We start from the raw sequence: 26,595 nt of genomic DNA, 5'->3' as shown, positions 1-26,595 counted from the left end.
AAGCTCCATTTTAAATCAGTTTGAGAGTGTAAGTGAATGACACAGCTGAATAAAACTTTATTTATAATCACTTTAATAACATCCTGCACCATCCAGGTTTAGTCTGACTCATTTGACCATTTCAATAAGAGAAAATGGGGCTAAGTTAATCTTCCTGTGCATGAAACAAAGTATTCCAAGCAGTTTGTATAGCTTTGCATTGCAGAGCGTCTTAGAAATGATTAGCTGCTTTCAATCCACATTGCGCTGACCTGAGAACATTAACTCTTGTGTGTCCACTTTTCACATTGTGTGGGTTAATTCTTTCTCTCGATAGTTATATATTTGAAACAGTATACATTATGCAATTTGATAAAGCTGTATTTATATGAACCACAGTTCTCTTGTCGTAGCTCTTAACTTAATCAATCCTCAGTTTCTCTTTTTCAGTGAGCTAAAGAAGATCAAAACAATACAGGGAAATTCACGTTTTCACTCTTCCGCCGTTAACACGTATGGACCAATAGGATATCGTATTTTAGCAACGTGCCCGCCTACCGCCACATCTGATTGGTTGACACAGTTTTCTGTTACCTATCATCCGCTTCTCCCTCCAGGGAATAAGGTAAGCTAACTGTGAGTAGAGGAGGAAAAGGAAAGCTCCTTACCAGAGGACACAACTCGATAAAGACTCAACAGTCTTTCATAGTTGATGTAAGATTTTGTTTTAGCGGTTATTGATACTGAGAAGAGGAAATACAACTGAGGGAAACAAGGAGTGATAGAGAAAAATCCCCAGAAGTAACCGGGAATCGACAGGTAGGTGGAGGTTAGCAGCAGCAGGTGTATCTAGTATCGCTTTGGCTGCTCAGTTTCGGTTGTCAACTGTCAACCTGTTGGTTAATGGTTATTATAAACATGGCCGTTGGGTAGTTTTTATGAAAATATGTTGTTTTAACTTTCTCTCTATATAGGTGTAGTTTTTTTTTTTTAAAGTTTAGTTTTATTAGCTTTAACTACTCTCGCTTTAGCTCTGTTGACAAACACTGTTTGTTTTTGTTTTTTTGTTTGTTTTCACATCTTAAACTAGCTGTACATTCTCCAGCTCATAAAGCTGAATAAATACGCAGGCATTTAGAATTAAAATTGGCTTCTTTCCACCTTTGGTTTTTGAATCATGTTACCAAACAAACAATATTTATTATCAATTATACTTGACATTTCTTAATGGGACATCCCTGCTGTGGACACTGTCATCCACTTGAGGAACATACTGCAGGTCTAACTATAGTAATGACCATACAATTGATGTTGTGTGTTACATTACTTTGTGCAGTGTCTGTTTGTCCTTCTCTGAACCTCATCTCCTTGCCTCAAATTGATACCTTGGGCCTGAATTATGCACAGGGAGACCTTTCTACCTAATGAGCAGACTATGTTTTATTTAAAGTGGGAACAATAGGTGCCACGGCTGTGGTCGGGTTGCTTTAGAGGAAACCAGACACTGGTGTTTTGTGCTGTGACTGAAAACTGAAGCACTCATGCGGTGCATTGGTCAGATGGTGGGAGCTGGAAGAGGACACAGGCCTCTCTGTGAGCTGCTGCTTCTGCTGCTGCTGCTGCTTGGATGCCATGCTCATACCTCTGACCTATCTGCACCCACGGAGTCTGACCCAAAGGTTGGTCATAGACTCTGTGTTAGTGCAGAATAGACATTTGTGTAGGTGTTATGCATCTGCATAAAGACTCATAATGTCCACAGATGCCCACATAAACACCTGTTGATCCAAATCTCAATTTCTGTTGCACTGTTTGAACCGTCATGTGCCAGGATGGTCAAATAGGCCAAAGCTTACAAGTATGTGGCAATACATGTATTTGGTAATGCTTGCATTCTATAGCGTGAGTAGGTGGTGTTTGCAGGGTGGTTAGAGAAGAAAGAAAGCCGGAAACAAAGCATAGAAGTAAATAGAAGGGCAAGGCTATAAAATAGAGTAGGGTCACAAAGCCGTGGGCTATGCACGTAAATTTACCCTGGGTGTGGAAACATGATCTCTCTCGGACATGTCTCTTTCTCTCATTTTTCTAAGGAAACAAACAAGTAGACCAAGACTAAAATTTGCCATGCTTGCTACAGGAATTCCCAGTTTCAGGTTAAGCATAGGGGTATGAGCTCTGTTGTTGTTTGACTTGAGTGTGTTTTGGCTCAGATGTTTACGTTCTTTCTGTGACCTTTAATACAACCCCGCCGCTGCAAGATTGAACGAACTGGTCTGGCTATGTGGGTAAGGTTAGTTCAGATGGGTTTGGACTCTTTCTACAGGCACCATCATGGAGGCTTTAGCCATAAATAGTAACATACCAAAAACATAGTCTGTGAAAAGAAAACTCTCATTAAATTCCACCTGACACAGCAGCTAGAAGCAAATGGTTTAACAGAGCTGTGATTAAATCATTATCACTCTGTATGGCACCACTTTGAACTTTCGTTGAAGGTGTTGAAGTCTGATAATGAAAGTAGGATGTAGCAGGGAGGTGTCAGAGGTGTAAATCAATTATCAGCTCGTTGGTTTGTGTTAGTCTGACATGCAGTGTTTACATATTCCTGTGATGGAAATGCAAGCTTTAACACCACCTTTGTATTAGCATGTCTTCAGAGAGTTCCTGTCATAATTGGTTTCAGGAAAACAAATATATTGACCCACACCCAGTACGATGGTGTAGTTCTAGAGTTATTCCATTAACACATATAACTGATAACACATTATATTAAAATGGGTGATATTATGCTCATTTTGTGATGTTAAAAGCTTCCCCGCAGACCAAAGTCCACATTATTATCAGGGGTTTAAAGGCAATAGATTGTGACTGGTAAGGGTGACATATTAACAGTATTAGAGATAAGCAATGATTACATTATGTCATGCAGAGGTGCTTCAAGAGCTTTGTTAGATTGCAATGATGGTGTAACAATAAATAAACCTTGGATAAGGGTCATGTGCGGTGATTTTTTGTGAAAAATGGTGTCCATGGAAAGGCTGATAGGATTATTGATGGTCAGTATGCTTATAGCATCATTGTTGTAACTACCAGGAAAAGACTTGACCGATGAGGAAATCGTGTGGATCATTTGTTAAGCAAGAGCACAGAGGAGGAAGAGAAACGTCTGCTTAAGATATTCAAGTTAAAATTTCCCAACAGGATTAATAAGTGTTAGGAATGCATCACAAGTTTGAGGTTTATTGTCAATGAAAACACTGATAGGGAACTTCCTTCCAATAACATATTATAGGGGTGAGATCACAGGGAAACATCACTATAACATGACATCACATGGTAAAACTTTAGCTACCTGAAGACTCAGCTGACACCTGTGAAGGAGTCTGATGATATAGCTTAGTATGAGGAAGAGCCAGGAACTGTACTGTCAAGTATTGTCTCTTTGAAAAGACATGTATAATATAAAATAAATAACAGCAAATCACTTGTAATTTATTTCAGCAATGTAGATGTTTTCAATCTTTGTGTCCTTCACTTTTACCAGCTCCTACCTGCCAGCAGGTTTATTGTGTGTGCACACATCCTCCTCCTCATGCATGGCTCACATTCCAGGCATTGCAGGAGTCCTCTATAGGCTAACTGAAAAAAAAAATGTGCTCAAGAAAAAGGCAAAACTATCCCCCGCACCATTCACACAACTCAGACAGAGATATCGTTTTCAACCTTTTGTCTTGTTTCCTGTTACTTCTGGGTTGTTTTCTGCAGGGACAGGGGCAGGGGCTTGACCACTCAGTTATCTATAGTTGTGAGTTACTGTCAGATCCTCCTTCTTTTGTCAGGAGCAGAAAGGCCTCTTAAAGGCCTATATAACAGATGGTAAAGAAAAAGAAAAATGGCTGCCAGAGGTTGTCACTGGTTAATATGAGACCCCCTAAGGGCAGGCTGGAAAGTGTGTATGGTTATGTGTGTCTGTCTGCCTATTGTGGTTGTCTGACAGGACCACACCTACTCTATTGTATGGCCCTATAAGACCCTTATTGTGATAGGGCAGTGTCATATGTCATGTAGGTATTTGTGCATGTGTGTGGTAGAGAGTGAAATGTATAGGAAGCCTTAAACATGTTTCTTTTGCCTTTTCCCCTTCTTTTATTGAATTACTTAATTTTCACTACATTTACTTGCAATGTTTTTAGCTAAATAAATTATTTCTTCCTGCATTTACTGGTACACTACTGCATATTTTGGCACATTACTGACACCTTTTAGTCTGTGCAGTAATTTGAAACTACTGGAAAGAAATTTCATCGTGACTTATGTGTGGATGTTGCCTGTGCACCTTGCAAAAATGCTCACATAAGTGAGTGTAAGGCATTTACACAAGTTTTATTAATTTAACAAATGTACCGACCAGCCAGTTCTGGATTCTTCTGACCAATGGTCAGGACTTTAAATAATCAGATTTCTAATATTTAGAGCAGTTCTTGTGTGAATGTTACGCAATATTTTGCAACTTTAACCCGTTCAAAGATTGGGGTGAACAACACTGGGTGACGGTTGACGCCATTTAAATGACCTCTAAAAGTAGTCACACACTTCTATGCTCAGCTTCTTTATTACATGACAAAATAAACACTGGCCAAAATATTGACTTGCAGATGTATAGATATCGACACATTAACAAAGTCTCCTTAAATAAGCATCTGTACTGGCTGACAAAAAAATAATTGTATTTGACTAAACCTTTGACTGCACAGCCTCTTTCCATCTTTTGTGTGTGTGCCTTTTTAGAGAGAAATTAAGAAAGGCAGACAGTCTGTGTTGCGTGTATGCATGCACGCTGCCCCTCTATAATAACACTGTGCCAGCAGGTCTGCTGGAGGGCCTTATCGGGTTTCATAGCCCCTGATGAAAAGGTGTGGGTGAGGGGTTGTCACTGAGACTTGAGCTGGCCATGGATGCATTAATATGGCTGTGATGTTGACTAATAAAAGAGGCATTTACAGCTGTTTGACATGGCTGGAAGTAGAGGCTTGAAGACCCCCCCCCTTTTTTTAAGTGTTTCTCTGTGTCCATCCAGTGTTCGAAAAACCTCTCAGCATCTGGGCCTTTGTTAATAATATATTCTCTAAATGTAAATGGCTCTGATTTTATGTTTCATCACCACACTTAGTTCTTCTCTCATAGGATACAAAGTCCAGAGTGTGTTGCACTGTTTTCTGTAGAGATTTAATCTCTGTGTGATCTGTGGTTTTACAGTCTTAACCCCCCCCCTTTACCACCACCTCCACCTACCTTCCTTCTCCACCTTCCGTCTCTTGCTATGGAGGTGGGAAACCAGCACTGCCAGCAGTAAAATAGGCCCATTGTGATCAGTCCCCCAAAATTAACCACGGTGCAGAGACTTAATGTTCAGAAACACAATGGGGATCAGAAATCACTTGACTCCTAAACACGATGATCAGTAATATTAGGTTACTGTATACGTTTCAAAAGAAGGACCGTTAAAAGTTACCACTAAGTATTTCATCTAGGCAGAGGTGTCGGTGCAATGGGAGATCAGCTACAGCCTCCAGCTGGAGGTGTAGGTGGAACCCTGTAATTATCAGGATATTAAGACACACATTAGGATCACAAAATCTCTGTTGTACTGGTGCACTGCAGGTAACACAAAACCTAGTGTGACACTGATAAAATAATAGTTCTTTTTTATTGTTACATTATTTTCATTATATAGCCTTGTGCAGCATAAAGGGACCTTCCAGAGGAAAAGTGCTTACCCAGGATTACTCAGTTTGAGAGACTTATCAGGCTGTTGAGTGTAAAAGTTTTGGTTGGGATTGGTTTATGACAGCTTGAGAAATCTAACTCCATGCTAGCTACAGTAGTTTAAATGTGAACTAACAAAAGGTCAATGATTTTCTTCAGGTGTACTGCTTTAGGGAAGCAGGTAGTATTATAGCTGTTACTGACTTGAATGGTTCTAGCTCCAGTATGTGGGCATTAAAAACAAAGTACAGTTAGATTTGATGTAGAGACTGAGAGAGCAAGGAGGTAAATTCATGTTTGGTTCAAATGTTCTCTTTGTTTTTAATAGTGGTTTAATTAAGACTGTTATTAGTCATGGTGGGCAATACATGTCCGCTTTGTTGCTGGTCAGGGGTCTCCCTGTGTATTTAAGAATCCGTTGTAAGTCTAAAGGATATTTTGAACGGTTTGCACTGGAAATTAAAAGGAATGGCAGGTTTTTGTAAAATCAGCGAATAAGCGATGCGATCGAGCTCTTTTTTTGCGTATCAAGTTATATTTCGAGGGATAAGGAACAAAATCTCTGCTCTGGAATGATTTATTTATGAGGTCAACACCTGCTTGGTGGCTACATTTTCCATCCCGCCCAGGATAACGACTGAGCTCTGCACCCTCCTGCAGTCACATGATCAAGCGCATGCAAAATCCACTGGTAAAGTGGGAGTTATCAGTACAGTAGGATGAATGAACAAAAGAATCTCTAAGGATTTTACAGATCCGGTGACTGTTACACTGCTGTAAGAGCAGTTTGGTGGTTTTCCCCTAATTCCTGCATGGTTTCAGTGGATGAGATCAAACTCACCTCACCTGCCTCAACATTGGTTTATGTCAGAGGTACGAGTGGGAGGCAGACTGGAAAATAAAGATGAATGATCCTGGATTATCACAGGCTGTAAATTACTGGATTTAAAGGATTTGGGGGCAGAATAAGGAAATTGTATATGCGGAACAGCTGTTACCCACAAACAAATCATTACTTCATCATTACTTTGTTTTTTGATGAATCATTCTGTTTGTAACATCAGAAAAATCATGAAATGAGCCTAAATCTTCACTTCTGTTTATCTGCTCAGCCCATCAGGGTGGGTGCTCCTGAAGATTTGCACTCATTGGGCGAAAACAAAAATGTGGAGAATGTTGGCTACTTTAATTAGCTTAATTTCAGCTGACACTTGGAGCCTGTTGACCGGGCAGGTCACAGCGGCCAACCAGGCTCTCCTCCAGTAGATTAAACATCTGAATCTGCTGTTTCAAAAATATGTCTTGGCTCAGATCTGTTGTTGACTTCAGTGTCAGGCAGCCATGTTGGGGGCTGTTAGCTCACACACAGTGCATCTGTCTGGCTGGTGGGTTGTTTTGCAATTCAAATATTTGGAACGACACTGAGCAAATGTTTCCTTGTTGTCCCGAAGCTGCCGCTCTACAGGGCAACGTATCGTGTATCTGCACTGTTCTTTTCATGCTTCTTTAAAGCATCCTGGCAGGTATAAAAGGAGGGATTAGAGGCTTGTCTGTTACTTTCATCATGCCATATTAGCGGACACTGACCTACTTTCTTGCACTTTTTTCATATTCTCCTCATATTTCTTTTTGTTTTCAGCCGTTTCTCCTTCCGTTCCAGACATGATGTCACACACCTGCCTATATAACCGCTGGAGCTTCATGCGTGAATGACTCCAACCATTTCCTCTGACCTTTGTGATTATGCATTTGTGTGTATGTTGCTCATTGTTAAAGGGAATTCACATATAGCAGGAGGACACGTATACAAGCAGCCTATTAAAATGACCACATAGCGTGCACATGTGATTTAAATTTGCTCTATTTATTAGGTAAAAATGGCTCACGCAGTTTTGTTAAATGTTCCGACACCAGACACAAGTGAAGGTTAAAGTTTATTGCACCAATCAGCCCGATAAATGTACAACAGAATATTAAAGGTGCAGTCACTAATCTTTTCTGTTTGATACGGTACAGTATAATATTGTTTAAATAATCACTCCTACATTTCCAAATAGAGCGACGCAGAATCTCTTTTTAACAAAAACAATCAAACAAAAAGCACATTGATCAATCAAAACAAGCATTCTAAAATTTCATCGGGCTTCCACTGAAGCAGATGGGATTAGGAATAAAACATTTCTAATTGTGTTTGCTGGAAAGGAAATAGATATGTACACAGATGGTTTAATTGTTATTGTACCCTTGGCTCCTTTTAATAACGTTTTGGATCATTAAGTAAGTGAAAACACCTGTAGGAGTGTGCAGGGCACTGAGTCTTTGTGTTATTTATCACTGGACTGTAGAATAGGGGGATTTTATTTTTTCAAAACCAGTCCCTGTATTACTTTCTCCATCGTACAACTGGCCATTCATTGCCTGTAATTACCTCATATTAGACGGATCCAGGGGAGCAATAAGGCCAGACGAGGAATGCTCCACAGGTCATTTAGTACTGTAACCTGACTTTAGCCACCCCAGGAGGTTGAACAATTACTAGAGGGGGAAAACACCCAGTTCTAATTTTGCAATCCTAGTGTCTCGAAAGGGAACAGGATAGTATGTTGATACAGAGATTTAGGATCTGTGTGGCTGCAGACAGATAGGGATAGGGTTTTGTGATTTCCCAGTGTGTGATAACTGACTAGCCAGACACCGAGGCAGCTGAGAAGTTGAAATAGTTGTCTAAAGAAGGACTGCTACAGTTAGATTAAACAGAACTAAGTGTACTCACACTATTGCCAGCACTTTGCAATTCATGCGCTCATGATTGGTGCTTAGGCATCTCTCCAGAAATCACCCTTGGCACATCTTGCCTTACATATTCCTCTTATTACAGGATTAAATATTCAATGTCATTATGTAATAGGTATTGGAACTAAAACTTTGTCCTCATGATATAACAATGCCTTATGATAGGCCTGTTTTCGTGCTTGAAGGGAACAAATAATACAGTTGTGATATTGGTGCTCTGACGCAATTCTGGGCATCTTTCTACAAACAGCAACAATATTGCTTTATTTAACACAATTCTGCAGTTTTATGTTCCCATGATTTACCTTTATCCAGATTTTTTGTTCTACCAGGATGTGTCCTGTCTTTATCAGGTCAGTTCACCCTTTAACTACAAGGGTCAAAGGGTGAAACTGGTAAAAGCTTGAGCAGATTTTATGCTCAGTATAAATAACAGAATGGAAGAATGTCCTCAATAACTGGGACTTAGAGTTGAGTACTGGTGGGTATAGGGTTCCAACCACTAGCTTAACTGATGTTTGAATATTTTCAAGAGGCACAAGTGATGCCACACAACAGATTTTTGTAAAATGCACATTTTATTCTTAAGTGTCTGCTTGTTTTGCACTGAATATGACAGCCTGTTTTCTTCACTTGCTGTGCAGTACCTGCTCGAGCTGCTTATCAAGCACATTCCTTTTGCCACTGCCAAGCACCCAAACCAGCCGGTCAGTGATAACGACAAGGGTCACTGAATGCCACAGGGCAATAAAGTGTCAGGTGTTTGGCCTGCTGATGGCTATTGCCACAGTGCTTACAGTGTTTTATGGGTTTTATGTTGTTCGATGTTGAAATGATCTTACAGGTTTGTCACAGTGTCTATTTTATGGAGAAATTGTGAAAATAATCAGCCATGTAGGCACTTCTGTTAAGCTGTACTTAGGTGCAGCAATGCTTCTTTAAAATGCAAATGAATGCATGCTAACATGCATGCAAATGTATTTTCTTAAATCAGGGACCCTATCCTTCGAGTGTTTACAAAGGTGTGGCATTTGTAGACTGTAAAGTGTTGTTAAATGGGCAGAACTATCCTGTAAAAGATTTTCTGTTTGTACCTTTAAAGGTGTATTTATTGGCCTTCAGTCTGCTGTATTCACCAAATTGCAATAAAGGTTGAGCAAGATTGGAATCCAATGAGTAGAGGGTGAGCCTGGCATTTGAAGGGCCCTGGATTTCGGTAGTAGTGAGACACAGCTAGCAAATGAAATTAGCATACTAACATGTGCTGTTTGTTGACTGTTGTTTACACAAGAAATAATGATTGAATGTTTTGTTTTCTGTTGCAATCAATTAGTCCTTCTGTGGAAGATTATGCAACTTGTGTGAAAAAACTGTAAGAAGAGAACCAGGTCATATCTAATGGCCTTCATGTAACACCACTCTGTGTAAGGTGTGTTTAATCCTTTTTAATAGCTTTTGCCTCAGGTGCATACTGCATTAATACCTTCCATGAGTAGTGTAGTACATGCTTATAAAGGGCAAATGTATGACTGCATGCAAGGACTTCTTCTCTCTGTTTTCTCTGTCCTGACAACTCATTTTGCTCGTTACACCAGTGGTCCCTATAAAGTCTTTCCTTATTTGATATTGACCAGTTTTTTTGCTTGCTCTAATACTGAGCCCTTGTTCATGACATAGAGAGATTAATCAATAAACAACCCAGGGTCTGTTAAGTTGGCATAGGCTTTTTCCTCTGATAAATCTTGTGTGCTCGTGGTGAAGTCATGCAGCGTCATGGCTGTGCCAGCACTGGCTCAGGGACCACCGTGGCTGAATTGCTGTGACTGTTCTGTGTCTGTAGTCATCTGGTTAGATCACAGCTCATTATGTACCAAGGCAGAGATGGTTACTGTAGCCTGGCAGAGCAAGATGACACTGAGCTAACTGGTAGAGACTCCCAACTGACTCCCAGTGGTCTTCAACTTACAGGTGTAAGCTTCAATGACAGACATACAAAATTGAAAGAAGTGGAAGTAGTGGAAAAAAGGAACAAACTGAGGGTGTTATCAGCCCTGTTTAGAATGCTGTAAGTGTGTCTTTAGGGACAGTTGATAGATGAAGCCAGGGCAATAGCCAGCCTCTTGGGACCAAGAACAAAGCCCCTTTTTTCTTTAAGGATAACATTTTTCCGTAATGATGGAGTCATTCCCACCTTTAAACAGGAAGTGGGTCATTTGTTATTGTGTGTGTGTGTGTTTTTTTTCCTGTGGTGTGTTGTCTTGCTTCCTTCAGGGCCACAGCTCGTCTTTCTTGCTGTCTGTGTTTTTTTTTCCCCTTCTTTCAAACATTCCTCACCCTGGCCGTCTTTGTCTCTGCGGTTCCCTTGTTCTTCGCGGTGGTGTAATACAGTTGCTCTGAATTAGATAATCTGTTTTGTGAAGGTGTTAGAGGGGAAAGATGCTGTCACTGTTTTGATTCTTGAGGCCTGAGCTGTCCAAGGCCTAGTAAACTATGTGCACAAGTCTCTCTTGCACAAAACAGCTTGTTTGTTTTTATGTAATCAATAAAACAACATGAGAGAGATGACACTTTGACAGCATTGAGTTGACATACATTTCTTTGTGGTTTTATAACCATTTTGCATCAGAACTTTGACCCAGGTCATGGTGTTCCTAGATATTTATACACATTAAAGACTGTATAAAGGATACCCTGCAGAAATTATAAAATTGCAAGGCCCATTTTTAGACTAAAGCTATATGGCACGCATACCTACACATAAATAAAAACCAACAGCCTGCAGCCTTGTACTATTCTAGTGTAGAGGAATTCCTACAGTATCCAGTTAATCTCACCATGACTAGATCATATTGCAAAGCCCCAGGGGGTCCTTAATACAAAAGTCATCGTCTTCACAGAGACCAGTTGCAAGTAATAAGAAGTTTATCATTGGCAGAAGCTTGTGCTCATTTCTAAGCCCAGTGTTTTGAGGCATAGTGCAGTTCCTGGTTAATTGGTGACTGAGAGGATACAGAATGACCTTTGTTTTTATACCTGAAAATTTTATTAATATTCTTGTGTTTATGATTATTTAAGCAGTGTTCAACTAAACCACTGTCATCAATTTGTATCCCTGCAGATAAGAAGAAGCAGTGGCACGATTGCACACGTTCATTGATGCAAACCTACCTGTAAAATATACATTAAATAGTAGATTAAATGTTGATAGTTTGTATGTAGGCCAGATCAGAGCAGCAATGCAGTGCTTACTGGAGTGTGACAGCTTGTCTTGGTCAGCTGAAGATTTTAGACACTAATGTGAGCACTGCCTGGCAACATGCAGCAACAATTTCCCTCCTACTGTACACACAGACACACTGAAGTCTTATTCTGTGTTTGACACACACACACACACACACACACACCTACAGGAGGAATTACACACAGCAGGTGGTGGTGATAACACTGCATGGCAATGTGCCTTTCCCTTTCCCGCTACCAGATGCTTTTCTCTGACAGTGCTTAACCCACCGACCACTTCCACCTTTTCAGAAACTTCCTCTCTGTTTGTTTGATCAAGGACAATAGGAATGATGTCTTTTAGGTCCCATGGGAAACTTGATAGCAGAAATGAAGTCATAGCTGAGCATTTGTGTACACTTTTGCTTGCATGCAGAAAATTAAAGGTAATTAATCCTTCTCGTAGCTTGTGTTGAGTCTGCTCGCCCTCCTGCAGATTTCAGCTCTTTGTGTACTGTACATTGAGACTGGCACACAATCTTACCACTGTGTGAGTGTCTCTTGTGCTTCTCCTTGGGTTAAGTCTCTGTCTGCACTGCGCTAGAGTTTAAATATTTCCTAACACAGCAGGAGGTCTGACCAACAGTGTCCACATTCAGCCACAGTCTCATAGTTGTCTTAAAGCTGATCCTTCTGCTCGCGTTATGCTCTGTGGTGGTGTTATCAGATTTTTAAAGGAATTTAATAAAGACCTATATAAATAATAAGACAACATCCAATATATTGCACATCTAAAAGCTGTCTATATTTTCACTGTCTTGAATGGGACAAAGGTGCTATGAATTATGGGCAAATTAAGCCTCCTTTCAAACTCAAAAACATGGCTGACTGAGCACTGTCCCACTGCTCAGCTCCATTCACTTTAATCAGGAAAGACTTAACTTTTGGAAAAGTCCAAAGGCTACAAGGACACATTAAGTCTTGTTTCTCTCTAGTAAATGCTTTGGATTGGACTAGAACAGTTTTTTGAGGACACACCCAATCCATTTAGCTTCTCAGCCAGAGGTCCGGAGGTCCTCCAACCCATCATCATCTTTATCAGCAGACTTAGCAAGGCCGGTGAGGGTAACAAGCTTAATGGTTTTGGCTTGCTGTTTGGTTGGCAGGCTACCATGGCATCAGTCACTAGAACTCTTTCTGAATTCCTTGTTTGTCTCATTTCTTGTCTTCACTCACCATCTTCCCTCATTCTAAATTTACTTACAGTTTGTATCTTATCATCCTCTCTCTTCCTTGCCTCTGCTTCTCAGTCTCTGTCTCTTTCTGCCTTCTGAGAGCTTCTCAGAGGCTTGGTGGTCCAGTCTCGTGGCTGCAGAGTGAAGGTCATGCTGGAGCGTGTAATCACCAATGAAAGACAGAAAAAATCAGAAAGAATTTAACACCCCTCCCTGTGTTTTATTCCTCCCTCTCTAGATCAGCCTTATCTCGTGGTCTGTCTCTAACAAGTGTTTTGTGAATCCAGTCTTGTGCGACTTTGCTGACACCTTCCCTGACCACATTTTCTTCAAACATATGGTCTTTAAATTCTTACAGTTCTTAAAGCTTACGCTCTCCTTCCGCTGTGATATTGTACTTAGCTCAGTTGCCAAGCAGAAACCGATCGTGAGCTTATCCTTGTTTACACGTGAACCCAACATTTAATGGCGACCCCTGTTATGGAGTCCTTCTAATCACGTGTGCAAATGATTTAAAGCTACAGTAGTGTTCATCAGGTACAGGGATGCAGTGTTTTGCTCCACTTTATTTGATGCTGTGCTGACAGTAACAAAAACTCTGCATAGTTGAACACTAGTGCTGCCAGCAAAAAAATAGTGAAAGCAACAAGGGTCTCTGTCTGACACTAGACAATCACACAGGAATTATGAAAGCTGACATTGTTATTGAGAGTGAGTTTGACCCATGTAACAGACAGATCAGTGTCCAGTTTGAGTGCTTACTGGCTCGATCTGTATAGTTGAATGAATGAATGAATTTAAATGAATAAAGATTGTTTTATACTTGTAGAAACAGTGACGGTTTTAACAACTTGTGTATTCAGTTGTCCTGCAGCGGATATTTCTGCACTTGGTTAATGAGTAGCAGTGTAATTCTTTTCAACTGCCGGGTCATTATGAATACAGAGGGGACTAATAGTTGTTAGAGATAAGAGACTCAAGAAAATGAGGGCGATGGTGGGTGATAGATGGTCTTTGTGACTGTTTTTTGGGGTGGAGGCTGGGAGGTCACCCATACTCCCACTTGCCCCACCACCACAACCACTATTACCCCCTCCCCTCTTCCATCCTCCCTCCTGCCTTGGCTAGTCTCCATGTGCCGGGCTCAGGGCCTTGGGAATGAATGGCGCCCAGGCTCTGCTCCGTCTTTGAAGCCAGCCAGGAATGCGAGGCCTCTTTTTTTTTTCTCCCCTCTCTCTCTGTTGTTCAGGCAGCCGGCAGCACTAGCAGCTATCTGCAGCAGTGAAATATTCCCTCCGCTGCGCTCATTGTGCATCGGAGAGCCGGACGTCATCGGCTGGCCAATCAGTGGCTCCCGCCGGGCAGCACTGGGTCTCTGTGGGGGGAGAAGTGACCCGCTAGAAGTCTTCCCTCTAATATCTGGCTCTCCTGGTTACTTGGTCTGGTCCCTCTTTAGAAGAAGAACGATGTTCTGAATAAGAAACACGGACGGAGAACTTTTGACTTATCCTTAGTTAAGATGAAACTTAGGAAACGTAATTCTTTTCCAGATGGAAATCGGGAAGGTCAGTGACTTAGATTCAAAGTTTTGGTGAGTTCCTCTATTTTTTTCTTGCGGATTGTGCTCTCTTAAGTATATTAACTTTCAAAGCAGTCCTTGATCTCTGAATGGTTTGTTGTCCGCCTTGCTGTTGTGACTGTTGATTCATTCGTCCAACTTGTGTTCAGCTTTCCTGCTGTCATTGTTCAGTTCTCTTGTCTCATGTTGTTGTGGTTTGCGTGTGAGAGTATTTGTCTGGACCGGTCACCCTCTGCCTCACTTTCCCTCCCCCCTTCCCTCCTCTCTGTACATTTTGTCACTGCCTGTCCCCTCCATCACTTCCACTTGAGCGCTCCCCTGTTTGGGAGCCTCTCTCTGTTCACAGAGGGAAGAGGAGGGCTGGAAACCACACACATTCACACACAGACACACACGGACACACTACAGATCAGAAGGCCCTTCATAAACACATGGAGTCCCCTAATACTGTAGTTTGAAAGGCCCTTGGGAGGTGGGTTTTGTGTGTATGCAAAACGACCACCTAGAATCATCTTTGATGCAGGTTTTTCAGCTCAACCAACCAGCTTGGAAACCCTGAAGAAAATGTAGCTCATTGGAGTTGATTTTAACGAGGTTTCAGTTGTCAGTCTTGTGTCTGAGTGGAACAGGATATCATCTTTTGGATGATAAACACCTAAAAAAAGAAATAAACCTAAGCATGAACATCATTTCCCATTACTGTTGAGTCATTTTTGATTACCTGTCTGGCTCATCTTTGTTTTATCAGCAACATTTACTCTTGTGTATGCATGACGGGTATGTAGCTTCAACCTTGATGATGGAAAGGCATGCAGGTCATGGGAGAGTGTAATTATTAGAGTACACAGTAAAACTTAAACCTATCATTAACTTGCAGGGACTGGTTTGTGTCCTGAAGACAGCTTGAGATTTTAGGATAGCTGAGGATGGCAGAACATTGCAGGAATTTAATCCCTGCAAGTTATTAAATTCTGCTTATTTCTTTTTAGAGAATAAAATACTATAAAGAGACTCAAATTAAGCTGATGAATCATGCTATGAAATGAAAAGGGTAAGGGTAATTAAAGAAGAAGATGGAAGATGGGTGCAGTTTGAAAGGTCAAAATTTTATTGATTTTAATGAATTCTTTCAATAGTACAACCGTTCCATGGTACAACCGCTGTAACAGGTGGTGAGCTATACGGATTCTTGGGTTTTAAAATATTGTTTGCAAACATTTTTACAAGGGAATTTCTTTTATCGGGAAACAGGTATGCCATTCATTGCTGGATACATCAGTGTATAAGTACACATTATACATCAGTCATATGATTAATCCTCAGATATTTCTGCAGATCCAAATGGAATTCCTGACATTTTTTCAAGTGTGGTGCAACGTGCACTGCCAACCTCAAGGCCCTTTATTAGCAGCCTTATTGATGCAAAACAGCAGACAGACTCCGTGGTTAACTGTACTGACCCACAAAACCAAGCTGCCGTAAACTGTTAAGAAGCAACAAACATACAATACCCTTTAAAGGGAATGAGCCTGACAGGTATAAGCACTTGTAACCCCTTGTTCTAAGGTTCTCTGTCTCTAAAAAAAAAAGAACATTTTTTTTCAGTGAAGAGTATATAATTTGTCTTTACAATTTCTTAGTAAAGGAATTTGACCTAGAAATGCCAAAGCGATGATTTTTCACTTACGGTTTTTTGGCACCCTCTTAGTGTTTATAGCAGAAAGCCAGCCTGCAAAAACAGCTTTTCTTAACAGACATATAGGTCATTGAGAAAATCATCCATACATATGTAGATGACAGGTTTTTCTTTGATATGTCTGTATATTGTGTGTAAAGATATGCCAAGCTGCCACTAACATGGATGTTTGTGTTGTTTGCAACCAACGCAGCTAAAACTAGACTACATGCTCATTGAACGCACAGGTTTTGTCTTAAACAGTTGTTTACGTCAGATGCATGACTGGATTTCAGACTAATAACTACTCTATGCTCTGTTTGTGTTTTCTCCTGCAGGAGCAGGCCATTTCAAGAGGCTTTGAATAAACAAACAGGAGGCAGAAGAATGACCTAATTAGCAACAAGTGTGACAGACAACCTGGTGCAAATGTGTTGGTGGTAATTTTCCCAGTTTCACCCACAAGGAAGACACATGCATCAACGCAGACACAGGTACAACACATCTACAAACCCTGCCCTTCCCTTCCTGTCACACACCCCAGTCCTCCATGGATTCCTACAGCTTCCACTTTGAGAGAATGAGCAACGTGGACCTGCATCCTCTGAGCCTGCCAGTCAGCCGGCTTTCCCCAGCCAAGTCCAGCAGCAGCATTGTCGATCAACTTGCCCACCACCAACACGGCAAAGGAGACTCCGCCTATAGCTCCTTCTCCGGTGGGTCCACTGCCCCAGACTATCCTTCTCCCTTTCTCTCGGATGAACTACAGTCCAGCTCCTTCAGCCACTATGCTGATCTTAAATATGTAAAGTCCATTTGCCACCCGTCCCAGGTTCTACAATCTGACTCAAAAACCATGGACCAGCTGTATCTCTCTGTTGAAGCTATCTCACAGCAATATTGCAACAATACTAACGCAAACCATCATAACCACAATGGCAATGAGAGTTTCCAAAACAACAATAAAGCACTGTCTAAACAAGAAGTCCCTTTGGGAAATATGTCCCAAAGTTCCCACCCTCCACTCCGTCCTCCACCAGTACCAGCACGCCTGGATAGTTTCATAGCCACTAAAAACTTGGAGAACAGTAGAGTCCACCACCACAGTACTGAATTTCAACCCCAGCAGCCACAACCTCAACAACAACCCAGAATCAGCCAGAATCGATCCCATGGTCTCAGTTCTCAAAGACCTGAGACAGCTAATCTGGATGCAGGCACCTCAAGCTTCAGTTCTGAACCATTGTACTCAGCCTGGGGAGGCTCTCAACCGGCACAGACACAGCAGCCACCAAGCTACCGACACCACCTCCAGCCTCATGATCAGACAAAGGTGCCGTTGAACCCAGAATACCTTTTCATCACAGATAACAAAGCTTCCTCTGAGCAGCAGAAGTCAACAAACAACCTTAGCCGATTGGGCAAATCTGAGCACCTGATATCACACACTGCTGGTGGATGTAATGGAGACCATCAAAAAAAGACCACCAGCCATTTTGAAAGTCAGCGCAAAAGAGCACACTCAGCTCATGACTGGCTTGGTTCGGAGCCAACCAGAGCTGCTAGCCCCCGGAATACTGGTCAGAGTTTTATCAGCAGCAGCATTCAGCATAAGGGTCAATACTACTTTGTCACTGGTGTGTGTAAGTTATCTGAATCCGGCCTGAGGACACACACTGCGTATGTGTCAGGGTCAGAAGCTGAGAATGACATCTCCGCTTCGCTGGAGACACACCAGCTAAGAGAAAAAGAAAGATGCCATAGCACAATGGATAATTTGTTCAGACCTCTTCAAGAAAGTTCTCGCTCTTCCAGTGGTACAATTACTGATGAGAGGGAGACCTCTTTATCTGTGTCCCAGGGAAAGGACCTGATCACCAGGAGCCACGATCAGGAGAATCACAGACCATCCCTCATGTTGACACAGTCCTCTAGAAGCTTTGATGCATTAGAAGACATGGACATGATGCAGAGTCGAGACATTAGCCGCCACACTGCCAACAACCCTATATTCTACTGTGGACCAGATAGGAACTGCCCACCACAATCCATTCCACAAACAAAAAGTAAGGAACAGCCCCCAAACCACCACAAGAGAGAGGATCAGGGAAAGAGAGGGAAACGCCAACCCTTGGGGGATGTCGCAAGTGAGAGGATAAACAAAGAAACAACCCCACTTTTGTACCATCTCACTGGAGCCAGTAGGGCAGCCTTACAGCCTAAGAAGGATTCTGAGTTCAGTATAAACAACAGAGAGGCCATCCTAAACAAACCAGGCCAAGGAGACATGGCATTAAATGATAATGACAGACCTGCACAAGGTGACGTTAGCAAAAATGACAGAGGGGAAATTATGTCGGGTGCGTGTAACACCCTAGATGACTCATTTAAAAAGTATTACAAAGAAAAGCTGAAGGATGCTCAATCTAAAGTCTTGAGGGAGACCTCTTTCAAAAGGAGAGACCTGCAGCTGTCCTGGCCTCACCGCATCAGGCAGAAACCTGAACTGAGGCCTACAGTGATTCACTCTTTCTCCTCATCACAGGACTCTGAGACTTCCACAGATACACTCACTCCTTCTGTAACCTCTGAGGAGACAGAGAAGGGGATCATAAAGAATGAAGTCAGGGAGAATCCGAAGCAGGTGGTTAAAATGAATGAAAAGGAAAACGGGCGGCCTGCAAATGTAGCCCAGCCCCAGGTGTCACGCATCGGTGGCAGGAAGAGACTGACAACAGAACAGAAGAAGATGTGCTACTCGGAACCAGAGAAACTCAACCAGTTAGGTGGAGCACCCAACCACTCAGCATGCCGCTCTTTTGGCAACGAAAGCGAGAACCTGTTTGCAGTTGAATGTGAGGGAGAGGAGCATGTGCAGCAAGGAGAGCAGGGACTGGTTGCAGCCCGGAGGAAGATGTTTGAGACAAGAGGTCGAGCTCTTTCAGCCTCAAGTGCCTCAAAGTCAAACCTGAAACACCTGCAACATAAGGCCCTGGTAGAGTATATGGAACGTAAGACGGGCCAGAAAGTGCCTGAGCCACAACAACCACCAACTCAGTTACCGCCTCCATCCAGACAGAGGCACTCTCTAGGGGAGAAACCATTTGACTGGGGTCCAAGGCCTCTATCAGGAAATCAGGAAGGCAAAAACGTTAAGAAGAAGCTCCACAGACCCCACTCTGCAGGCCGCATCCTTGATTCCTCAACCAGCTCTATCAGGTAAAGGAAGCAGAGAGTGAAAATCATGTTTGTTTCTGACTTTATAATGGGGACTAAATCAAGAATTTTATTTTCACAAAACAGATATGCCCAGTTCTTCTCAGCACAGTCTTGTTCAGGCCAATATACTGGCCAGCAGAATCAATCTAGACGGAGAGAGAGCCAAGGTCCACCTCAGGGGAAATCTGCTTCAGTGGAAAGTCTCTTGGACCAGCCAGAACCACCTGTTTTCAGGAACCGATCCACATCCACACCACATGCATTTCAGGTAAGATAGTAGCAGTACTGGTCTGTCTGGGCTGTTGTTGCAATACATCACATTTATTTACTAGACTAGAAAAATATGTCTACAAATTCAAACGATTCTCCTTTTTTTTGTTTATGCAGACACATGACTGTGAGGAGGATTCATTACCAGTTAATTCTATGGAAAACCTGGGGTATGTACCACAGAAACAGACAAATTAGGGCATTTTTATTGTTTTTAGGTCAGAAGAGTATTAGGTCAGTGATGTGTGCAGTGTGGCACAGACTATAAGTCTCAACTTGATTCATTGTGGCACTGGAAAGTCAACACCCACCTGCTCCAGCAAACCTGCATTCCTTCCAAAAGATTTACAGCATAGACTGTAAAAGAAGAATTATAGTCTGAAGCATTTTCAACACGTTGGCCTATTTCTCCAGAGTATTTGTTTTACATTTAAAGTGCCAGAAATAAAGTTTTCCAGAGCTCTTCTCTAACTCATATTTTCTCTCATTGCCTTGCATTGCAAGTTATTATAGCGCTATATTTACACATTGATTGTCGATTTTAGTTCCCAGATTGCAGCTGAGGAATCCTCTGAAAAGCCGGTTCCTGAGGGCCAGCAGCGGATCCGTGTGGTTGCACAGAGAGGCAAGTCAATGGAAGAACTTGGGGCATCGAAGTTAACACAACTGTCAGCACTGAGCAAAAGTTCTGAGCAGCTGGATCAACTGTGGAGGCATTCAACTGGGATAGGAGAACCAGACAGAGAAAAGAGGAGTGTTTCATACTTTGCTGAAGTAAGAGAAGCCCAGGGGCAGGAAAGAGGAAAGAAGAAATCATTTTTATCAGAGCATGAAATGGAGCCTTTTATTCAGAAGAACACTCAGGGACAGACACAAAACCAAACACAGAAAAAATCCTTGATGAAGCAGAATTCTGAACCAGAACACGATGCAACACTAGGAACGAGGAACTCGAGTAGATCCACCTCCCCGACCTCCTGCTCTTCCACCCGAGCCAGAGTTCGCTCTGCATCTCCTGGATCTCACGGCCTTGTCACAGATGAGTTCAAGTCCAGTAGACCACCGAGCGAGACTTCTTCTAACCCACCTTCCCCCAGAGGTCTAGAGATCAGTGAGAGGGAGATCAAATCCACTTTGTCGACCCCCACGCAGACAAAGCTTGCTTGTGGAAATAGGCCTAGTTCCAGGTAAGATTAGACTTCATATGAATGCAGTAGTTGTTTCTGCTAGGAAACTGTTGGGCTAATTGAACCTGCCGCACCACTTTCTACCTGACATCATCGTACTAATATATCACCTTTCAGGCGGAGAAAAAAACTGATGGTTGATTCTGCAATAACAATTTCTCTAGGTCTAATTCTTAATGAAAATCTGTTTATCCTCCAGTAGAGTTAGGACATCTCCTTCTGTGACTGGATCAGAGAAAGAGCAACCATTGGATGAACCAAGCAATGACGCTCAACCACCAGATTCAAATAATGAGGTGTCTCTGAGCTGCGGCGTCACCACAGATCCTTCGCTGTGGATTCTCCCACCAGAAGAAGAGACCCCACCGCTGACAGACAATGTTTTCGACGAGTCCACCACCTCAGCCCCTCCAACACAGACAAGTGAAACCTCTGTGTCCCCCACCACGTCCGTCTCTGATGCAGACATCAGTCAGCAGTTGGAAGCAGAGAAAGATCCAGAAACGGAAGATGAGAAGGTGGAAGACAACCAGGAGATGGAGGAGAGGGGAACACCAGAGGGAGAGACGGGGAACATGGAGGGGCCTGTTGAGAGACCTCAGTGGGAGGAGCTTGTGGAAGTTGTGGTCAAAGCTGACCAGTCATTGGCCAGAGTGCTCTACCCTCTAGCCAATCGCAAGACGGCACTGATGCTGATGGAGCAGCTGCTGTCTGAAGACACACTTCTAATGGAGGAGCACTATAAGAAGAAACAGGAGCAGAAAGGAGCAGCAGAAAGGTAAATGCCTCAGAAGGGTGTATGTAATTGATCTCACTCACACACCTTCCAAACTATTTTAGACAGCATGAAGCTTAAAATGCATACAAGGCCAAGTTAAACACGATTTCTGCTTTACTGAGTTTCCATGAAACTTGACACTGGTGTCTAATGGCACAAGGACTGAGCTCCACCAGTGTTGTGTTACCTTTTGTTGCATCACATGCATAGACACACCTAGCTATTTGCTTACTGCTGTACATGCTCTCAGATTTCTGCTAGTGTAAGCATGCCTCAGATATGGAGAATGTGCAATTTCAGTTCAGGGTTTTGTAATATGTAAATAACACTGGGACATTTTCTCAGGACTCTACTGATTTGAGCACTTCTGTATTTTCTTTAATGAAACTAAACTTGCTTTCTTTTGGTAGTGTTGAAACGGTCGAAGGATCTGAACCATCTCCTTCTGACAGCCAGAAACCTCAGTGTACAGAACTGCAAAGCAAAGCTGACATTACTGAGAAGAAGGTAATTATTTTTTACCCCTCCTGAATCTAAGTAGCTCAGTGAGACCATTTATTGAGAAAAAGAAAGAGTCTTTATGTCTGAAATCATCAGACTAAATTGTATTTTTAACATGCACTTGTTTAAATGTGCTCTTATTCTGTTTTTCTATTTAAAACACAGACTCTAATGATTTCATATCAATATCATCTGGCCATTTGGCCTTAAGTGGACTCATTCCTAGCAGAGATAGCTGTGTCTCTCTTATCACATGATGTACCGTCTGTCTCTTATCAGTGTCTCCACCTGTCTAATGTTTGGCTCAGCAGCTAACCTCCCCTTTGCTCTTGGCTGCCCTGCACATTTGCTGCTATCAAACTATACCTTGACAATAATGTTGTGACAGAAAATATCAAGTAAATATTTCACCCACAATGTGAAATGTATTTTTTATTTTTCTGGTTTCACCCTGTTCACATCATAATATTGTTTCAAACGTCTCTCTTCTCTGCTTTAATTAACAGCGTTTGTTAGTGTCCTATATCGAGGAGCGTCTGCGTTCACTAGAAGAGATGCGTGGTTCCCTGCAGATGGAGATTCAGGAGAACGATGTGCGTGGGGAGGCGCTGCAAGCGCTGGTCCGTGAGCGCTGTCTGCCCGTGGAGCTGGAGAGGTACAACCTGTTCATAGGGGACCTGGAGAGGGTGGTCAGCCTGCTGCTGTGCCTCTCTGCTCGGCTGGCCAGGGTGCAGAACGCCCTGAGCACTGTGGACCAATACACTGATGCTGAGGAGAAGGTGAGTTTATTTATAGTTTGGGCCTTGGGGCTCTGTAGCAAGAACTCTGAGTTCTGTATGAGTGATGCCTTGTTTTGTGTCTTTGTTGTGTCTCAAAGGAAAACGTGCTGGCAATCAATGTGAGGCCTACTCAGAATATTGGGGGTTAAAGGTCAATTGAACTGAGATTTGAACAGGATTTACTAATTACCCACCATGTGCTCTGTGTATTATGATCCTGTTTACACTCATACCTCTCCATCTGATCCTGGTTACATATATATATACACACTAATGTGTGCGAGTGTTGCTGCAGGACTGCTTTGCCATGTAACCGTACAGCTTTCATGATTCACTGCACCTTATTTCAAGCTTCTGGCAGAAAGGCCACCATGAGTGTTATACATGCACGGCTGCTCCCATGCCCTCAGCTATACGCTTGTTCTGTTGACTTTAGAACAGCAAACATGCCACTTGGGAAAGGTTGAAGAGCGACTTTAATGTCGTCAAGGTTTCCCACCGTGAGGAATTTTAAAAATGTCCGTGGATTTATCTGTCTTTAATAGCCGATATTTAGCTTATCTGTGTTTGAGCCCACTCATTTATCAGACATTTGAAAATCATTTTTAATATATTGCAGTTTGCTGGGGCTGCATTTGCAGAGTTTGTTTCTGGATGGATTGCTACATGATCACTTTGCTTATTAGAAGACAGTTAATGTTTAGGTCTTTAATGCAAATACATTAGGAGCACTGACAGAGATGTGACTTTGTGAGTTCTGTGCTTTGCCTCTGAATATCCTGTTTAATTGCCTCCCCCCAAGTATTTTCAGCATCAACTTATGTTTGCATGGATGCAGTAGATTTTTAGATTTATCCCTGAAAGGGCTCTTTGTTACTTTGTCCATGTATAAAAGCACGGCCGAGCGTGCTGCATACTGAGGGCTTGTTAGAGGCTCATTTGTTTTCCTGCTGTTATCAGCAACACTGGTATTTACACTGACACACCGAAACTCCAGCCCAGTTTCGATGACATTTGTATCTACCCTGCCCTCTGTTGACATAAGAAAACACTGCACCAACTGAAACATGACTATACAGCTTTCACTGCTGTCGTTCACAGTACATCCAGCGTGTCAGCTTTCCGTTAAAACAAATAATATGACAGAAAATAAATCTTCCTGCTGTTAGCGGTCCTCTCAAATTCTGCTTTTGTTTTGTGCATATAGTAAAATATTTACTTATGCATTCAAGCTACCAAAAACGTTGCAGTACGATGCAAAGCATGCATTCAGCAGCACGTTAAGTTGATTTTAACAGGGAAATTAATATTTTCTTTAACCGTCTCTCCACACAGCAATCTCTGGACAGTCGCCACCGTCTGCTATGCAAACAGAGGGAGGACGCCAAAGATCTGAAGGATAACCTGGACCGCAGAGAAAACCTTGTCTCCACCTTCCTGTCACGTCAGCTGTCCACCGAGCAGCTGCAGGACTACAGGTGCTTCGTCCAGACCAAGGCCTCCCTGCTCATCCGGCAGAAGGACCTGGAGGAGAAGCAGAGGCTGGGAGAGGAGCAGCTGGAAGCCCTTTCCAGCTGCCTGAATCTGTGAAAAAAAAACAGGTTTTCTTTTTTGAGGATGCCTGCATCCTGTACTTTTCTTGCCTGATAAAGATCGAGCTGATCTTTTCCGCCCTGTCGACAACTTTATGTTGTCCTTAAAACCAGTCGGACAGACTTAGGTGAAGGACCAATTATGTTGTTCTGCTCTCTACACGTAAACATACAGCGGTACTTAAGATGGGCAAGAACGACTGCTGGAACTGAAGCTCTTTGCCAACTTCCTGCCCCACCGTCTGCACCGTCAGCAGCATGTGTGAGAGGTGTTTACTGTACATCTTTCACCAACAGAAGACTGAACTGCTTTTTTGTGTGCCTTGATTTTTGCTGTCACCACTAGAGCTGCTGTGCAGAAACTTTATGCCCCCCCCTTTTTTTTTTAGCAAATTCTGGGACTGTCCTTCACGTTTCACTGAGAAGATAGTCACACAGCCCTGTATCTGCACCTGTGGAAACCTACTATAAGCTTTAAAGATTGTATTTGAGCAGTGAGAAGGCTTCAGTGAAAGAGAGAGAGAGAGGATGGTGTACTGTATCATGGTGGTAATAGAGGTAGTAGATTTAATCTGTTGTTTAATGTTCTTATTTTTAAATATGTTTCAAATTAAGGCACTAAAAACCAAAAAAAAAGGTGAATGAAAAAAAAAGCACTTTGTAAAGATACATAAATGCACATTCGTTCAAATCAGAATAACTTCAAGCGACGGCCTTATTCCATCCATTTCTTTCTTTCATTTGTTTGTTTTTTAATTAGAAATGTTGACATAATCCTCTTTTTAAAAAGGTACACGAGCACATCTAACAACATTAAATATGGTTGATTTCATACTGATAACTTCATGCTGGAGCAGTTCATCACATGGAGGTGCTACACCTCTGTAAAGCAGATTATAAGTGACACGTGATACTTGAAATGCTTTTTTTTTTTGGAAGAGGAAAGTCCACAACCTTCACTTCAGGTGTCTTAAGCTAGGTAGTTTTATTCTCTACCTCCACAGCGTGGCCCGGTTTAGACACATGTAACCTTCAGAATCAGAATCAGAAATACTTTATTAAATAAGAAATTATTTAAAAATCTAAAAGGAAACACACACTTGAATCAAACGATAACTTCCCCTCCACAGTTAAGGCTCTCACATTTGTGTTTATTCATTAATATTCATCATTAGCTCTGATAGTTACATTAATTTCTTTTTACTGCATCTACATCGGAGGGTTGTTAAAGAGTCTGTTTTCAGTGGTGTGTGCGTGCAAGTGTGAGATCATGGTTGTCTTAATCGTTGTGTGTGTAGAGGTTAAATAGACAGAACTCCTCTTGGTGTTTGCTGTGTTAGTTTTTTAAAAGTCATAAAATGATCAAAATGTCCCTCAGGAATTTATACCTGTTGGCTGTACTGAAAACAATACAAACAATCCAGTGCTTGGGTTGTCTGCTGTGTGTATATATTTATGTAATGACGACCACACAAAGGGCAGGACGTCATTTTCAGCCTGATTCACTCACTCACAAGTCCAAGAAGAGTCACAAGTAAATAATATAATAAGCAGGTTTTCCACACTGATCATCAAACAGCTCCTGAAACATTTCTGTGGAGATAAACCGCTCTGTCCTTTTTAAGTTTGCTAAACAAATGTATGCTTGTTTTGGCCTTTGTGCTGACGCAGAGCTGCAGGCTTTTGGAAAGACTCTCGTGTTGTTCCCTGCAGCCTGCTGGAATTCCTAAAGTATGCAAAAGACTAACATTTTTGAGCAAAGTGAGGAAAACGCAAAGTAGCTACACACAGAGGAAAAACGTTTTTAACCCAAGCAATGTTTTGTTGAGATGTTTGACAGTGATTAAAAAAAACTGAATTTGTGTTTAGAGCCCAGAAAGAAAGACATTTCAGTGAAACATTTCTACATCTATACGTTCTCTGATCAATTTCACACATGTTTTCTGTTTTTGTTTTGTGCCTGTATGGAGTTTTAAATTCCACATTGTTTGTAATATTGTGAATAAATTAAACTCTCCCTCTA

General features: G+C 42.0%; 1 protein-coding gene across 2 annotated transcripts; it reads left to right on the top strand.

The window, feature by feature from the left end:
- Positions 1-598: 598 nt before the first annotated feature.
- shroom1 (shroom family member 1) lies at positions 599-26,595 on the top strand. Of its 2 annotated transcripts, none has more exons than XM_028421076.1 (9): positions 599-798; positions 16,585-19,465; positions 19,550-19,733; positions 19,853-19,905; positions 20,281-20,922; positions 21,125-21,700; positions 22,111-22,207; positions 22,708-22,980; positions 24,316-26,595. In XM_028421076.1, exons 2-9 carry the CDS (start codon positions 16,797-16,799, stop codon positions 24,568-24,570), a joined length of 4,749 nt encoding a protein of 1,582 aa, XP_028276877.1. In that variant the 5' UTR covers positions 599-798; positions 16,585-16,796; the 3' UTR covers positions 24,571-26,595. The 2 variants fall into 2 exon arrangements, with proteins under 2 accessions (XP_028276877.1, XP_028276876.1); XM_028421075.1 differs by having other exon boundaries at positions 21,122-21,700.

This window comes from Parambassis ranga, chromosome 14 (assembly GCF_900634625.1).
Source record: "Parambassis ranga chromosome 14, fParRan2.1, whole genome shotgun sequence".
Classification (NCBI taxonomy): Eukaryota; Metazoa; Chordata; class Actinopteri; family Ambassidae; genus Parambassis; species Parambassis ranga.
The sequence above is the reverse complement of the archived record's forward strand: the minus strand, read 5'-3'. Positions and strand labels throughout refer to the sequence as shown.

What these genes read in the sequence shown, in the direction of transcription:
- shroom1 (XM_028421075.1), top strand. Translation starts at nt 16,797, where the DNA reads ATGGATTCCTACAGCTTCCACTTTGAGAGAATGAGCAACGTGGACCTG. An exon ending in CTGACATTACTGAGAAGAAG is followed by an intron (nt 22,208 to 22,707) that starts GTAATTATTTTT and finishes TTTAATTAACAG; the next exon opens with CGTTTGTTAGTGTCCTATAT. An exon ending in ACACTGATGCTGAGGAGAAG is followed by an intron (nt 22,981 to 24,315) that starts GTGAGTTTATTT and finishes CTCTCCACACAG; the next exon opens with CAATCTCTGGACAGTCGCCA.